Below are 16,892 nucleotides of genomic sequence, written 5' to 3' on the forward strand. Positions count from 1 at the left end.
GGAGGAAGGTTTATCTGTTTAGCAAGAGTAATAGGAGGCAGATTTCAGACTACCTAACAGATCAAAACGAAAATTTATCTTCCAATACTGACAATGTTGAGTGTTTATGGAAAAAGTTCAACGCAATCATAAAATGCGTTTTAGACAGGTACGTGTCGAGTAAAACTGTGAGGGACGGGAAAAACCCACCGTGGTTCAACAACAAAATTAGGAAACTACTGCAAAAGCAAAGATAGCTTCACTGCATGTTTAAACACAGCCAAAACCTCTCAGACAAACAGAAGCTAAATGATGTCAAAGTTAGCGTAAGGAGGGCTATGCGTGAAGCGTTCAGTGAATTCGAAAGTAAAATTCTATGTACCGACTTGACACAAAATCATAGGAAGTTCTGGTCTTACGTTAAATCAGTAAGTGGCTCGAAACAGCATATCCAGACACTCCAGGATGATGATGGCATTGAAACAGAGGATGAAACGCGTAAAGCTGAAATACTAAACACCATTTTCCAAAGCTGTTTCACAGAGGAAGACCGCACTGCAGTTCCTTCTCTAAATCCTCGCACGAACGAAAAAATGGCTGATATCAAAATCAGTGTCAAAGGTATAGAACAGCAACTGAAATCACTCAACAGAGGAAAGTCCACTGGACCTGATGGAATACCAATTCGATTCTACACAGAGCACGTGAAAGAACTTTCCCCCCTCCCCCTTCTAACAGCTGTGTACAACAAGTCTCTAGAGGAATGGAAGGTTCCAAATGGTTGGAAAAGAGCACAGGTAGTCTCAGTTTTCAAGAACGGTCGTCGAGCAGATGCATAAAACAATAGGCCTATATCTCTGACACTAATCAGTTGTAGAATTTTAGAACATGTTTTTTGCTCGCGTATCATGTCATTCCTGGAAACCCAGAATCTACTCTGTAGGAATCAACATGGATTCTGGAAACAGTGATTGTGAGAGACCCAACTCGCTTTATTTGTTCATGAGACCCAGAAAATATTAGATACAGGCTCCCAGGTAGATGCCATTTTCCTCGACTTCCAGAAGGAGTTTGATACAGTTCCGCATTGTTACCTGATAAACAAAGTAAGAGCCTATGGAATATCAGACCAGCTGTGTGGCTGGATTGAAGAGTTTTCAGCAAACAGAACATAGCATATTGTTCTCAATGGAGAGACGTATACAGATGTTAAAGTAACCTCTAGCATACCACAGGGGAGTGTTATGGGACCATTGCTTTTCACAATATATATAAATGACCCCCCCCCCCCTCCATGAAACCTAGACCTTGCTGTAGGTGGGGAGGCTTGCGTGCCTCAACGACACAAATAGCCATACCGTAGGTGCAACCACAACGGAAGGGTATCTGTTGAGAGGCCAGACAACCGTGTGGTTCCTGAAGAGGGGCAGCAGCCTTTTCAGTAGTTGCAGAGGCAACAGTCTGGATGATTGACTGATCTGGCCCTGTAACACTAACCAAAACAGCCTTGCTGTTGTGGTACTGCGAACGGCCATCTTTCCCGAGGGCATGCAGCTTTACTGTATGATTAAATGATGATGGCGTCCTCTTGGGTAAAATGTTCCGGAGGTAAAATAGTTCCCCATTCGGATCTCCAGGGCGGGGACTACTCAGGAGGATGTCGTTATCAGAAGAAAAAAAACCGATGTTCTACGGATCGGAGTGTGGAATGTCAGATCCCTTAATCGGGCAGGTAGGTTAGAAAATTTAAAAAGGGAAATGGTTAGGTTAAAGTTAGATATAGTGGGAATTAGTGAAGTTCGGTGGCAGGAGGAAGAAGACTTTTCGTCAGATGAATAACGGGTTATAAATACAAAACCAAATAGGGGTAATGCATGAGTAGGTTTAATAATGAATAAAAAAAGTAGGAGTGCGGGTAAGCTACTACAAACAGCATAGTGGACGCATAACTGTGGCCAAGATAGACATGAAGCCCACACCAACTACAGTAGTACAAGTTTATTTGCCAACTACCTCTGCAGATGACGAAGAAATTGATGAAATGTATGATGAGATAATAAAAAAAATTATTCAGGTAGTGAAGGGAGACGAAAATTTAATACTCATGGGTCACTGGAATTCAAGAGTAGGAAAAGGGAGAGAAGGAAACATAGTAGGTGAATATGGATTGGGGCTAAGAAATGAATGAGGAAGCCCCCTGGTACAATTTTGCACAGAGCATAACTTAATCATAGCTAACACTTGGTTTAAGAATCATGAAAGAAGATTGTATACGTGGAAGAACCCTGGAGATTCTAAAAGGTATCAGATAGATTATATAATGGTAAGACAGAGATTTAGGAACCATGTTTTAAATTGTAAGACATTTCCAGGGGCAGATGTGGACTGGGGGAATGGGAGAAAGAAGTACAGTAGAAGAAGAATGGGTAACTCTGAGGGATGAAGTAGTGAAGGCCGCAGAGGATCAAGTAAGTAACAAGACGAGGGCTAGTAGAACTCCTTGGGTGACAGAAAAAATATTGAACTTAATTCACGAAAGGAGAAAATATAAAAATGCAGTAAATGAAGCAAGCAAAAAGGAATACAGACATCTCAAAAATGAGGTCGACAGAGAGTGCAAAATGGCTAAGCAGGGATGGCTAGAGGACAAATGGAAGGATGTGGAGGCTTATCTCACTAGGGGTAAGATAGATACTGCCTACAGGAAAATAAAAGAGACCTTTGGAGAAAATAGAACCACTTGTATGAATACCAAGAGCTCAGACGGTAACCCAGTTCTAATCAAAAAAGTGAAAGCAGAAAGGCGGAAGGAGTATATAGAGGGTATATACAGGGGCGATGTACTTCAGGACAATATTTTGGAAATGGAAGAGGATGTAGATGAAGATGAAATGGGAGATACAATACTGCGTGAAGAGTTTGACAGAGCACTGAAAGACCTGAGTTGAAACATGGCCCCAGGAGTAGACAACATTCCATTAGAACTACTGATGGCCTGGGGAGAGCCCGTCCTGACAAAACTCTACCATCTGTTGAGTAAGATGTATGAGACAGGCGAAATACCCTCAGACTTCAAGAAGATTATAATAGTTCCAATCCAAAGAAAGCAGGTGTTGACGGATGTGAAAATTACCGAACTATCAGTTTAACAAGTCACAGCTGCAAAATACTAACGCGAATTCTTTACAGACAAATGGAAAAAACTAGTAGAAGCCGACCTCGGAGAATATCAGTTTCGGTTCTGTAGAAATATTGGAACACGTGAGACAATACTGACCTTACGACTTATCTTGGAAGAAAGATTAAGGAAAGGCAAACCTACATTTCTAGCATTTGTAGACTCAGAGAAAGCTTTACACATTATTGACAGAAATACTATATTTAATATTCTAAAGGCGGCAGGGGTAAAATACATGGAGCGAAAGGCTATTTACAATTTGTACAGAAACCGGATGGCAGTTATAAGAGTCGAGGGACATGAAAGGGAAGCAGTGTACGGAAAGGGAGTGAGACAGGATTGTAGCCTCTCCCCGATGTTATTCAATCTGTATATTGAGCAAGGAGCAAAGGAAACAAAAGAAAAATTCGGAGTAGGTATTAAAATCCCTGGAGAAGAAATTAAAACTTTGAGGTTCACTGATGACATTGTAATTCTTTCAGAGACAGCAAAGACTTGGAAGAGCAGTTGAACGAAAAAGGACAGTGTCTTAAAGGGAAGATATAAGATCAACATCAATAAAAGCAAAACGAGTATACTGGAATGTAGTCAAATTAGGTCGGGTGATGCTGAGGGAATTAGATTAGGAAACGAAGACACTTAAAGTAGTAAAGGAGTTTTGCTATTTAGGGAGCAAAATAACTGATGATGGTCGAAGAAGAGATGATATAAAATGTAGACTGGCAATGGCAAGGAAAGCGCTTCTGAAGAAGAGAAATTTGTTAACATTGAGTATAGATTTAAGTGTCAGGAAGTCACTTCTGAAAGTATTTGTATGGAGTGTAGCCATGTATGGAAGTGAAACATGGACGATAAATAGTTTGGACAAGAAGAAAATAGAAATTTTTGAAATGTGGTGCTACAGAAGAATGCTGAAGATTAGATGGGTAGACCACATAATTAATGATGAAGTATTGAATAGAATTGGGGAGAAGAGGAGTATGTGGCACAACTTGACAAAAAGAAGGGACTGGTTAGTAGGACATGGTCTGAGGCATCAAGGGATCAGAAGGATGTAGGCTGCAGTAGGTACTGGGAGATGAAGAAGCTTGCACAGGATAGAGTTGCATGGAGAGCTGCATCAAGCCAGTCTCAGGACTGAAGACAACAACAACAACAACATATAAATGACCTAGTAGATGGTGTTGGAAGTTCCATGCGGCTTTTCGCGGGTGATGCTATGGTATACAGAGAAGTTGCAGCATTAAAAAATTGCAGCGAAATTGCTGCCCTGCATCGCGGTGTAGCTTGCTTTCCAAGTTTTGAGAGGGTGCGTTTCTGGATGAGGTATTGAATATATTGCATCCCCACTTATACCTCCCGAGGAGATCACGAGTTTAAAATTAGAGATATTTGAGTGCGCACGTAAAGTGCCCTCCGCCACACACCGTTGGGTGGCTTGCAGAGTATAAATGTAGATGTGGAAACAACAGAGGACCCAAAGTCTACCTTGTGGCCCACCATGTCTCATTGCTTCTAATTCTGAGAGCTTATTGTTATGTGACACATGGAATTGTAAGAAGTGTGCCTTAAGTTATTCACTTAAGATAAAAACCATGAAAGTGCTGTGTCTGGTATCTCATAATATTCTTGGTTTTTCATTAGGATAGCATGGTTCACAGAATCAAATGCCTTCCCTAAGTCATAATATACTCCCAATGGTTGCAATTTCTCGTTTACTGATTCTAGTTTATCATCTGTCAAGGTACATATTACCTGGTCAGTTGATAGGCCTGTACTAACTATGTATGAAGTTTATTGCGCAGTACATTATTTTCTCAAACATTTTTCAATATGCAGGCAGTAATGAAATTTTTCAGTAATTCTTTACTAACATTTTACGTTATTTTTTGTGAACTGATTTAATAACACCATGTTTAAGTCTCTCTGAGGAGGTACTGCTGTGAAAAGATTCTGCACAAATGTCAATTAATATAGGCCTATTGCTAAGTAGAGCAGACATTTAATTTTCTTTTTTATCACCAATTTCATCTTAGTCACTTGAACATGCTTTGAAGATAGTTGTTAACACTGAAACCTGGTTGTAGTTGAATTTTGTGAAACTTGTTTTGGAAAGCATTTCTTAGGAACTGTGGGCTAAATTATCTGCTACTGACAGAAAATTTGTTAACAGTTTTTGTAATTTTTGGGGCTATCTTTGATCAGTTCATTATGTACCTTTACAGAAACTGCTACATTTTCCTGATTTGTTTTTCTTGTCACATATCTTACTCTGTTCCAAACAGTTTTTATATTCTTGCTGAAGCTTATTTATGCTTTATTCTTGAAAGTACCTACACTTTGGTGATCTTCTGACTTTGCTTAGAATTTTTAGTTACAGTTTGTTATGTAACTGAACCATGTTATAATCTGTGCCCCCTTGATGCCAAATGGAGGCTCTTCTTAGTTTCTTGTTATGTTTTGATGCTATTTGTAATCCAATAGTTATGCACATTTAATCTGCTTCCCCCACTTGTTTTCTTAAGAAAACTCTCTGCGAAACAGCCTATGACTATGTTACATTTTATTTTTCATTTACTCCAGACGTGTTGTGCACTTGTCACTATTTCACAAATTCTTCTTAAATTCCTCAATTCCACTTTTAATTTATTATTCTTGTAGTTTTCCAATTATTTTAATATGAATCATGTGGGCTAATCTGATTTTAAACATTAACAGTGGTCTGGAAGGCCATTAACTGTGAGTATTACATTATGACTCTAGTCTCAATGCATTTAGAAATGGGTTCTCAACAGCAGTGCTAATGGTTTCCACAGCCCTCATTACAAATTGTGTGAGGGTCAGCTAAAGCTACCAAACCTGTACTTGTTTAATGTTGAGCTGCTTCATCTTTTGGAGCAGCCAAAGTACAGAATGATCCTGATGTTCCGTTGTTCTATAATCACATTCGAATGTGTGGTACACATATATGACATTTAATATTTCGTCATAGGTTAACTTCTGACACTTATGTTCACATGTTACTGAAATATAAAATGCAACTACTTGGCGAGCGCCAAGTACTACTCGAATATGGCTACAGAGCAATGGGATATCTGGATCATTTTGTACTTCGGTTGTTCTATTCTTAAAGTTTATGAGTATCAACATTAAACAAAAACAGGTTCAGTACGGTGGGTTTCGTTAACAACGCTGCACCGTGCCGAATGAACGATGACATAAACAGCGAACATCATAGGCCGAAAGTGATTTTACATCCAACTGATATACGTAACGTACCACCTTCTGTACCATAATGCTTGTGTTGCAAAAACAAACGTGAGGTCTCATATTTTCAACAGTGTGGGAACGTTTATCATACCGGTGATACATCGTAGAACACAGTTTCCTGTGTTCAGTTGTGTAAGCCAGTATTGACATTACAATAAATTTTACTAATGTAGTATTACCTCTGCAATATTAAGATTTATAATGAAGCAGTATACTCAGATGACAAAAGGAAACTCACTTCTTCTTAGGACCTGATTTCATGACCTTTGCCAAGAATCGTCCTTCCCGTGCCGCGTATTTGTTCATTGCCCCACAGGACAGACATAGGCTCCTTGTTGTTGATTTGTAAGCAAAAGTTCTCAGTTTGTTAGAACACACTTGGCGAACCACCTGCATCTTGAAAATGCTTGGGGATGGGGGCCCTCGTCTTCGCACTAAAAGATCACGTAAAAACCGGGGTAACGCTTGCCGAAAGTTATTCTCTCACGCATCCTACATGGAGTCATATGTGTGTGCATTATTTCCACCGATACAACACAATACTATTAACTTCAGCTACTAATGTACCACAAGTTCCAAGTTCCCTAACTCTATTCTCTACAAGTAAAGTTGTAAATAAACAAACACGCAATTCACAACATCGAAGTTCTCAAAGAACTTCATGCTGAAGATAAAAGTAGCCACAGACGAGAATGTTTTTATGTGATCGGAGGCTTTCCCGGCATGTGTTTGTTGTTTCCAGGGCTCTCGTGTGCCCAGCCGGATGCGATCGTTGAACTCCTATCATATTTCGGCGAATATTCTCCAAAATATCGAGGGACTTCAACGATCGCATCCGGCAGGACACCCGGGAGCCCTGGAAACAACGAGAATGTTTTTGATGTATTTCAGCGCTCAACACATGTGTGGTCGAAAGTCTGATACCGATACATTGCCAATGAGCATCACTGATTATGGTGAGATCGCAGCCAAAACCAATCAATATTGTGGTTTAGAATTAAACAGACTAAACGTAGAAGTCTGATAAACGATTATATTTCCCAAAAATTCAGTACATACATAAAAGATCTTATGAGAATTCAAACTTACATTCTCGCTGACAAATAATATTGTTTGCATTCCATAATAACTACATTAAGCAAGTGTAGGATGAACAAAGAACAAAGTCAGCAACCGTAAATAACGAAAGTAGCTATGCCGACGGCGGCAAAGATGCTTTTTATAGTCCACGATAATTTCGTTCTCTTACTGCAACGAAGCGTATTGTGGTTTCGCCTTATCAGCCACCCCCTGCCTCTTTACTAAAAACAGAAATGGGTGCCTTCAGTATGTGAGGGAACTGGCACTTAATCTGCCTGGCACAGGCAAAGATTGCTCCTGGTCCGTGGTAAAAACTTCAGTGTCTTCTACTGGTGCCAAAGCTCCAGCCTCTTCATTGGAGCCAGATGTTGTGGCGTGAGAAGAGGACATACATTCGTCGGTATATGCAGGCTTGAATCGCTCTTTTCATACTGTCTCCTGTTTATAGTCTTTTTCAGTCTTGGAACTGTGGCTTTTGCTTGCAAGTACTCTGTATGGTCCTGAATGTGGCGAAACAAAGCATGGACGCATGACATCATACCTGAGCCACATGTGGAGCAAACACCCACTGGTGTCTGACAGGAGCGGTATGTTGAATGGACTTCGTTGTGAGCCTGAGTTATTAAGCAAACTGTGTGTATAGCTCTGGTACAACATTGTGCAGATACTGACAAGATCAATTCTCCCAGAACCCATAGCTGTTCACTGTCGACCAATTGAGCTGGTGAGCACTGGAGGTCCTCCTCCTTCATTGCTGTTGTTAACCTGGGCAAAACTAGTGGCAATGATTCTGATCAGGATTATGAACTGCACATTAGGGCCCTTTTGAGTACATGGTGGAATCAATCTACAATGCCGCTGCTCACTGGGTGGTAGTTTGTAGTGCGGAGATGGCTGGAGCTGCACATGAGGAGAAATTCACTGAAAAGTTGGCTTTCAAATTGTTTCACACAATCTGTAGTTACGTCTTACAGCATGGCAAACCTGGAAAACTAAGTGTGCAGTAAAGTTCCCGACCCAGTTCAGTGGATGTATCTTGTATCGCCACGATCTCTGACCACACGGTATAATGATCAATCATCCTTAGCAAATAACAGTGTTTGGCAGAGGATGGTAGTGGTCCTAAGACGTCCAAATATGTGCACGAAAATGTGTTGTATGGCACCTGGAAGTACGCAACAGGTGTGGAGAGATGTCTACCAATCTTATTACCGCAGCATGTCAGACACGTAAAAGCTCGTGCATGACAAATTTCCTGGCTACAAAACTTTAGTATAGACTAACTTTGCTGTCGCTCAGACTCCTAGACATGCTAATTTATGCAGTGTTTTGAAATCTTTGAAGACATCCGGACAGTATTGTCCCTGTATGTAGAGTCACGGCTTCCCTCTTGCTATGTCACACGTAATACTGTATGGCACACAAACGAGCTGCAGTGCAGTTCACTGTTCCTATATGAGACAGCGCAAAAGAAGATTTTCCTGTTGTTTTAGTGCTGTCTCTGCCCAACTAATATATAAGCAAGCGCATTTTCGAGACAGTCAATCTGAAACCACGTTGTTTCTCCTGCTAAGTGCTGCACATTGCTTGAGAACAGTGCAGTGTACTTGACATTCCTGCAGTGAGTTGAAATCACTGTTGCACTGAAAGTTGGATGGGAGAGATGGATGGAAATGCTTAAGTGACAAACGCTTAGCAAACAACTCATGATCAATTGCACTCATTTTTTCTGACACTGAGTCACGTTCTTAGAGAAAAAAGACAAGTGGGTGCCTGTTGCCCTCGACTTTCTGTTGTGTCTGTTTGGCTCGCAACTACCACAAGTGCCATGGGGTGTTCAATCATGGGTGTCCCAGGAACATTGCCTATGCCTATATTTCTTGAGGTCTTGTAAAGCTGCTTCAGTATCTGGAGTCGACAGTATTCTCACTAGCGAGAAATGGTATTAGCACCTATTGGATGGCAGTTAATTGAGGCAAGTACCATCGACAATGGTTCAGCATGTCTAAGAATCTGCAAAGCCCCTTGTTAGTTGTGAGAAGAAGTAAAAAAAAAAAAACCCTGCCCTGAGCACTATGGGACTTAGCTGCTTAGGTCATCAATCCCCTAGAGCTTAGAGCTACTTAAACCTAACTAACCTAAGGATATCACACACACCCAAGCCCGAGGCAGTCGAACAGACTGTAGGGCCTAGAACTGCTAGAAGAGGTACATCATACTGCTTCGATCTAATCTGGCAAAGGTGACTGTCCCACTGGGGACAACAAGTATCAGAAGAATTTCCCCAATACACACTTTGCTATGATAATAGTTATGTCATATTCTTGTGTAAAGCATCCAGATTTTATGGACCTTACATGAACTTTATCCATAACGACAGGATGATACAGTATGAGATCCTCAGAAAATAATAATTATAATATATCAACAAAAGGCAATTGTAGTTAACCTCATGTAACGAAAACTAACAAAACAATATCTACCAATATAGGACTGGCATTAACAAACAAGTTCAAGTGAAATGTATTTTAGGGACTAACCGAACAGTTGGTTAATGATATTGTAAAACTTCCAGTTAGCAAGAGAACGGCGATCTTCAGCATAGAAAGGGATAAGGTCAGAACAATACGTTATTCCTTTTAATGTGCATCAGGCCAGGACCAAGAGTAAGTGGCTGCACATCAATAACAGGGCTAGGCTGCGACCCAGCAAGAAAAATAAAAATGTATTCACCTCTAGTGAAACAGTGATTGGCTGAATCCATATTTGGCGACGCAGATGCGACATGGTGGGGAGATCACCATTACATAAAAGAATTTTGAGAGCTAAAATGAACACTCTCTCTCTCTCTCTCTCTCTCTCTCTCTCTCTCATCTGCACAAGTGTGTGGAAATAAGTGAGGGCATCGAGAGCTTTGCTTTCTGCAAAGTGAGGACGATAAGCTTCACGTATTGTGGCGACAGATAGCAAAGCAGTAGTTAATTATACCTGCAGGGATTTTTCAGGCAAAGAAATTGTGCACGTTGCTCCAACCCACAGCAAGTGAGCAATAGCCATTATTTCGATTAGGACAAGATTAATGTTCTATGGAACACAGGAAAGTTGCGACTGAGTGAATTCAGTCTAGGGCAGAGTAGGGAATTAGCGTTTGAGATCCAGCACGGAGACAATGCCATTGCAGATGCCACTTGGTAAAGTACTATCTTGCATTAGGCCACAGTAAATGTTGAGTCTAGATTTTGCTCACTCCAGCTTGTGTACCTTTAACCATTGAATATCAGAAGCTTGGATATTAACCTACCCTCACATTACGTACATGAGTCTTTTTTCATTGGTTCAAAAAGTAAATTTATTCTCCACCAACTCAGTGCATTGACCAGCTATGACAACACAGATTTAAATGAGTTGATGTGGATTTTTAATAATCATTCTTTCCTGTGATAAAAAGTTTTCATTTGTAGAGATAGCGATTTCTATAATCGTCATTTCAATGTGTCCAAGAATTAAATATTTTGTTATTGAGTGTCAAAAGTACTTGAACATGATTGTTGTTTCTCACTTAACCCCTGAAAGCAACAGCTGGTAAGTTATATGTAGAATAAAAAGGGGAATAGCTGTATTGTCTTTCTAGAATAGACACCAAACTTTCACTTTTATTAATTCATGCATTCGAGGTACGTGACAGCAGCATTTCTAACGATTTTGTTACGATCTGCACCTGATATCAGCTGCCTTACAGGGTCAGGATCAAATTTATTTAGAATGTCTGTTTGACACCCTGTGCTCGAGAAGACAGTTCAGATGTTTTGTCCATTTGCGCGCTAAGCGGTAAGCTAAGTTTGCACACATTAATACATTCACTGTGCAGATACAAAGATCGGATGTACGACACTTGCAGGCAGCTGAAAGGCTGGAGCAGGTGTACTCCAAGCTGTTCCACTGCAGTAGAAATTACAAGAATGTCTACCCTGTAGCAAAAACTGAATGGTAATTCTCCAAGCACTTCGTGCATGAATTGTTGCCAAGTTTGAACGCATTTCTGAGGCCAAGGAGCATAAAATGTATTCATAAAAGCCAAATAGTGTGGTCACTGCTGGTTTTGTAATGTCAGCTGGTGCCTCCAGAATCTGCAAGTCTGCCTTGGCAAAGTCTATGACGCTGAATATTTTTGCGTTACTAATGGTGCTGTTAAAATCCATTACATTGGGTTCAGGGCAGCAATCTGGAGTCGTGTGTCTATTAAGAACACTGTAATCTCCACATATCCTCCTGGAATTAGCTTTATTACGAACAGTGTTGATTGGGGAGGCCCACTTACTGTCGAATCTAATCACAATATCTACTTTCAGCAGTTTGTCAAACTCTGCTTGTGCTGTGAGTAGCTTTTCTGGATGTAGACACCATAGGCAGAAGGTGACAGATTGACCTCATGTTTGGCAGATGTAAAATATTTAATTTTTTTTATTTATGTGTAACATTCTCCATTACAATATTTGTAATACTACATGTATGTGTTGTGTGTGTGTGTGTGTGTGTGTGTGTGTGTGTGTGTGTTTGTGTGCGAGCCCGCGCACTCGCGCTCGCTCACGTGCAGTGTAATGTTTGAGTCAAGCACCATTGCACAAGCGTGTGTCAGCGACTTCAGCCACAGAGGCGGGAATGATGGGTACTGTGTGAGCGTTTCTGGTAGCACAGAATGGTTTGTGGAGTGCTAGAAAGTCTAAGAGTGGATTATGAAAAAGTGGGTCCTCAGATAATGCCATAATATTGCTAATAGCACAGGAATCGTTAGGACCCCCAGGGATCTAGTTGGATGACATACACCTGTGCACCCTGCATTGTACTTGCTATGTAAATGAACCAATATACTCCAGCACCGATGATGCGGTAGAGACACCAGATATCTTCATGCAGACCCATCATGGAAGGCACAGTAGGCGATATGCGTTCTGTGGGTTTTGGAACTAATTAGTGGTTGATCAGGTCGGGCATAGGTCATTAAAAACTTTAAAGGTCCAGTGTGATTATGTGATCAGGCACGTCTCACTCACAAAAGTCCCTGTCAGTTGGAGGTATGAATTCATGTGTAGTGCTAACCGTTTTTCACTACAGGTAGCGATCCTGGAATTGTTGGCTGCAGTAAGTATATGTTGCACTGTTGGCATCATTGAGTCATCGGCAAACATGTATCAGTAAGAAACGTGTCACCTGATAACTGGTCCTGTACAAACATTCGGTGTGGTTGGTTGATTGCTGCTAACTTGGCGATTGCATACCAGACTCTGATCTGCGTTGTTGCTGATAAACATTAGCGACTCTTAGAGCCCATCTTTGGAACTGGGGTAATTACAGTGTTGAATGCACTGATGGCTCAGTTGCCAAGAAACACCACTCTGGCAAGTATATGCATGTTCAGTTTTGTCACTTGTGCTGCTAGTTGTTCCACGATTGTTTTGGCCGATGTGTGCTGATGGTGACAAGTATTTGTGTGTGTTATGGGACCAGTGGCGTCCTTGTCTTGTGTCCTTGTCTTGATTGTTGCAGCCTTTTGCGTATGCAGAAGCCTCACTCAAGCTGTTTGCAATAGTGAATGATTTCTTTGCCAAGACTTGCAATAGCACGTCTGTTTGTGCTACAGTGATGGTGCAGATGGTGGCTGGAAGTTTACGAAGCCTTAATACCTCTAAAGACCATTTAAGTATGAGGGTCACTCCAAAAGAAATGCACACTATTTTTTTAAATCGATCTTTTATTCTACATCTTTGAAAGTTTTACAGTGTGTAGATACATCCTTTAGGAACAATATTTTCATTTCTCCACATAATTTCCATCCCTCTCAACTGCCTTACGCCATCTTGGAACCAGCGCCTGTGTAACCATACAGTAAAATTTTGGACTAACTTGTTGGAGCGAGTGTTTGGCAGCATACACAATGGAGTCATCATCTTCGAACCTTGTTCCACGAAGAGAATCTTTCAGTTTCCCAAAGAGATGATAGTCACATGGAGCCAGGTCATGACTGTAAGGCAGGTGTTTCAGTGTTGTCCATCCGAGTTTTGTGATCGCTTCCATGGTTTCTGACTGACATATGGCCGTACATTGTCGTGCAACAGCAAAACGTCCTGCTTTTGCCGCTGTGGTCGAACACGACTCAGTCGAGCTTGAGGTTTCTTCAGTGTCGTCACATAAGCATCAGAATTTATGGTGGTTCCACTTGGCATGATGTCCACAAGCAAGAGTCCTTTGGAATCGAAAAACACCATAGACATAACTTTTCCTTGGGTGAATTTGTGTGATGCCACTCCACTGATTGCCTCTTCGTCTCTGGTGAAAATGATGGACCCATGTTTCATTTCTTGTCACAGTTATTCCAAGAAATTCATCTCCACCATTCTCATACTGTTCCAAAAGTTCGCTGCATACCGTTTCTTTGTGAGCCACTGTCAGCATCCTGGGAACTCACCTGGCACAAACCTTTTTTAACGCCAACGCTTTCAGTATTCTGCAAACAGTTCCTTCCCCTATCCCAACGTAGCGTGACAGTTCGTTCACTGTGATGCGTCTGTCAGCAGTCACCAATTCGTTAACTCTCTGCACGTTGTCCAGAGTGTGTGTAGTGCGAGGCCTGCCGTTGCGAGGACAATCCTCAATATTGCCGTGCCCGCTTTCATCACGTAACCTGCTTGCCCACCGACTAACTGTACTGCGATCGACGCCAGCATCTCCATACACCTTTTTCAACCTCTTGTGGATGTTTCCCACTGTCTCGTGTTCACAGTACAGGAATTCTATGACGGGACGTTGCTTCTGACGAACTTCAAGTGTAGCAGCCATCTTGAAGACATGATGTGATGACGCCACTCGCGGGAACAGGTTGAACTAAGTTTGAAGACAAGTGGCAAGGATGTATCTACACACTGTAAAACTTTCACCCATGCAGAATGAAAACTGTATTTTTACAAAAATAGTGTGCATTTCTTTTGGAGTGACCCTCGTATAAAATCTGGGCCTGTTAATGTGCTTAGAGTTGTGAGCACTTGTGAGAGAGTCTTACTGCCCATGTTTTTACACTTGCGAAAATCTTTTGCAATTACCATACAGGCGACAGTGTGTAGCGCCATATGAGAGTTTCCCGTAGCACAGCGTAACTTTGCTGTGATCAGGTTTTTTCTGTTTCCTCCATCACTTTTAAGTCCACATGACAGACCGCCATATTAAATCGATCAGTGTTATTTAACACCTGGCACTGGCGAAATATGCATACGACTTACATGAACCAAAGCTGAGGTGGCATTGACCAGAACATGGAAAGCTTAAAATTTCCATATTCTGTTTACATACTCTGGTCTTGTTTATTTACGTCTGTCATGCTGTTTTGCAGTGAATTAAAAGTCATGGATGGTGTTATTGGGTCGAGCTGTAAGCCTTGTTTCTTCCCAATGTCAGTTACAAGTGTTTACATTAAAGGATCCATTCTTTCAGATGATGTGTTTCGCTATTACCCATTGAATTCCTTTTCCTTTTTGGGGCCCCTTCTACGGAAACTCAAACTTATTCTCTCATTCACAGTAAATAATGTCATATAGAATAATGATGTAATCTGATGAATGACGAACACTAACTTCACTTAACAGTGCGGAGCGAACTGCCTCCAGCCAGAACACATACGGTATATATACAGCTACAGAACATCCCAGTACAATGATTCTTGACATTTGTGGATACTTATAGAAAGTACTCGAACCGAATATAGAAATTAAAGTTGTACAGTCCAGGTGTGATCTGAACTCACGACCCTCCAAGCAAGAGTTTAGCATCGTAACCACTACACCACTTTTTTTTTTTTTTAATCTCATTTTGTCCGGTGCATCTGCTTGGGACACCCGTTTCAGTTCGTTGTTGAATCCATTAACTCAGTTTTTTTATTACAGAGGGCAGCTAACCCTCTGACGGAACACACTGAATTACCGTGCCAGCGCACCATGGTGCTACTCAGCTCCTGCTGCGACACTGCTCCCTCCTTCAGAGAACAGCGTCTTGGTGTTACGTCCTGCGTACTCCGACTTCTGAAGACTGATTCTCGCCCTAGCGGTGATTTTCTTAGAACTTATTTTGCCGCTACGCTCTTCGACACCTTTCCGCTTGTTGCCTGTCGCTGGAACTTCGAATTTACCCTGGGTTGCAGGATCCTTATAGGGCTTCATTCGAAGGACGTGGAACGTATCTCTGATCTTTCGCCGTTTTGTGTCGGTATCTACACTCCTGGAAATGGAAAAAAGAACACATTGACACCGGTGTGTCAGACCCACCATACTTGCTCCGGACACTGCGAAAGGGCTGTACAAGCAATGATCACACGCACGGCACAGCGGACACACCAGGAACCGCGGTGTTGGCCATCGAATGGCGCTAGCTGCGCAGCATTTGTGTACCGCCGCCGTCAGTGTCAGCCAGTTTGCCGTGGCATACGGAGCTCCATCGCAGTCTTTAACACTGGTAGCATGCCGCGACAGCGTGGACGTGAACCGTATGTGCAGTTGACGGACTTTGAGCGAGGGCGTATAGTGGGCATGCGGGAGGCCGGGTGGACGTACCGCCGAATTGTTCAACACGTGGGGCGTGAGGTCTCCACAGTACATCGATGTTGTCGCGAGTGGTCGGCGGAAGGTGCACGTGCCCGTCGACCTGGGACCGGACCGCAGCGACGCACGGATGCACGCCAAGATCGTAGGATCCTACGCAGTGCCGTAGGGGACCACACCGCCACTTCCCAGCAAATTAGGGACACTGTTGCTCCTGGGGTATCGGCGAGGACCATTCGCAACCGTCTCCATGAAGCTGGGCTACGGTCCCGCACACCGTTAGGCCGTCTTCCGCTCACGCCCCAACATCGTGCAGCCCGCCTCCAGTGGTGTCGCGACAGGCGTGAATGGAGGGACGAATGGAGACGTGTCGTCTTCAGCGATGAGATTCGCTTCTACCTTAGTGCCAATGATGGTCGTATGCGTGTTTGGCGCCGTGCAGGTGAGCGCCACAATCAGGACTGCATACGACCGAGGCACACAGGGCCAACACCCGGCATCATGGTGTGGGGAGCGATCTCCTACACTGGCCGTACACCTCTGGTGATCGTCGAGGGGACACTGAATAGTGCACGGTACATCCAAACCGTCATCGAATCCATCGTTCTACCATTCCTAGACCGGCAAGGGAACTTGCTGTTCCAACAGGTCAATGCACGTCCGCATGTATCCCGTGCCACCCAACGTGCTCTAGAAGGTGTAAGTCAACTACCCTGGCCAGCAAGATCTCCGGATCTGTCCCCCATTGAGCATGTTTGGGACTGGATGAAGCGTCGTCTCACGCGGTGTGCACGTTCAGCACG

The 16,892-nt window shown here is 42.5% G+C and overlaps 1 protein-coding gene across 1 annotated transcript in view; it reads right to left on the reverse strand.

The window, feature by feature from the left end:
- Positions 1–7,094, reverse strand: part of LOC126272233 (putative ribosome-binding factor A, mitochondrial) — a 54,192-nt gene extending 47,098 nt beyond the window's left edge. The window contains exon 1 of the mRNA XM_049974935.1: positions 6,666–7,094. Coding sequence (XP_049830892.1) covers positions 6,666–6,823 — 158 coding nt within the window. The 5' untranslated portion in view covers positions 6,824–7,094. The remainder of the gene's footprint in view (positions 1–6,665) is intronic.
- Between the last annotated feature and the right edge of the window lie 9,798 nt (positions 7,095–16,892).

The sequence above is a fragment of the Schistocerca gregaria genome, chromosome 5, assembly GCF_023897955.1.
Source record: "Schistocerca gregaria isolate iqSchGreg1 chromosome 5, iqSchGreg1.2, whole genome shotgun sequence".
Lineage (NCBI taxonomy): Eukaryota > Metazoa > Arthropoda > Insecta > Orthoptera > Acrididae > Schistocerca > Schistocerca gregaria.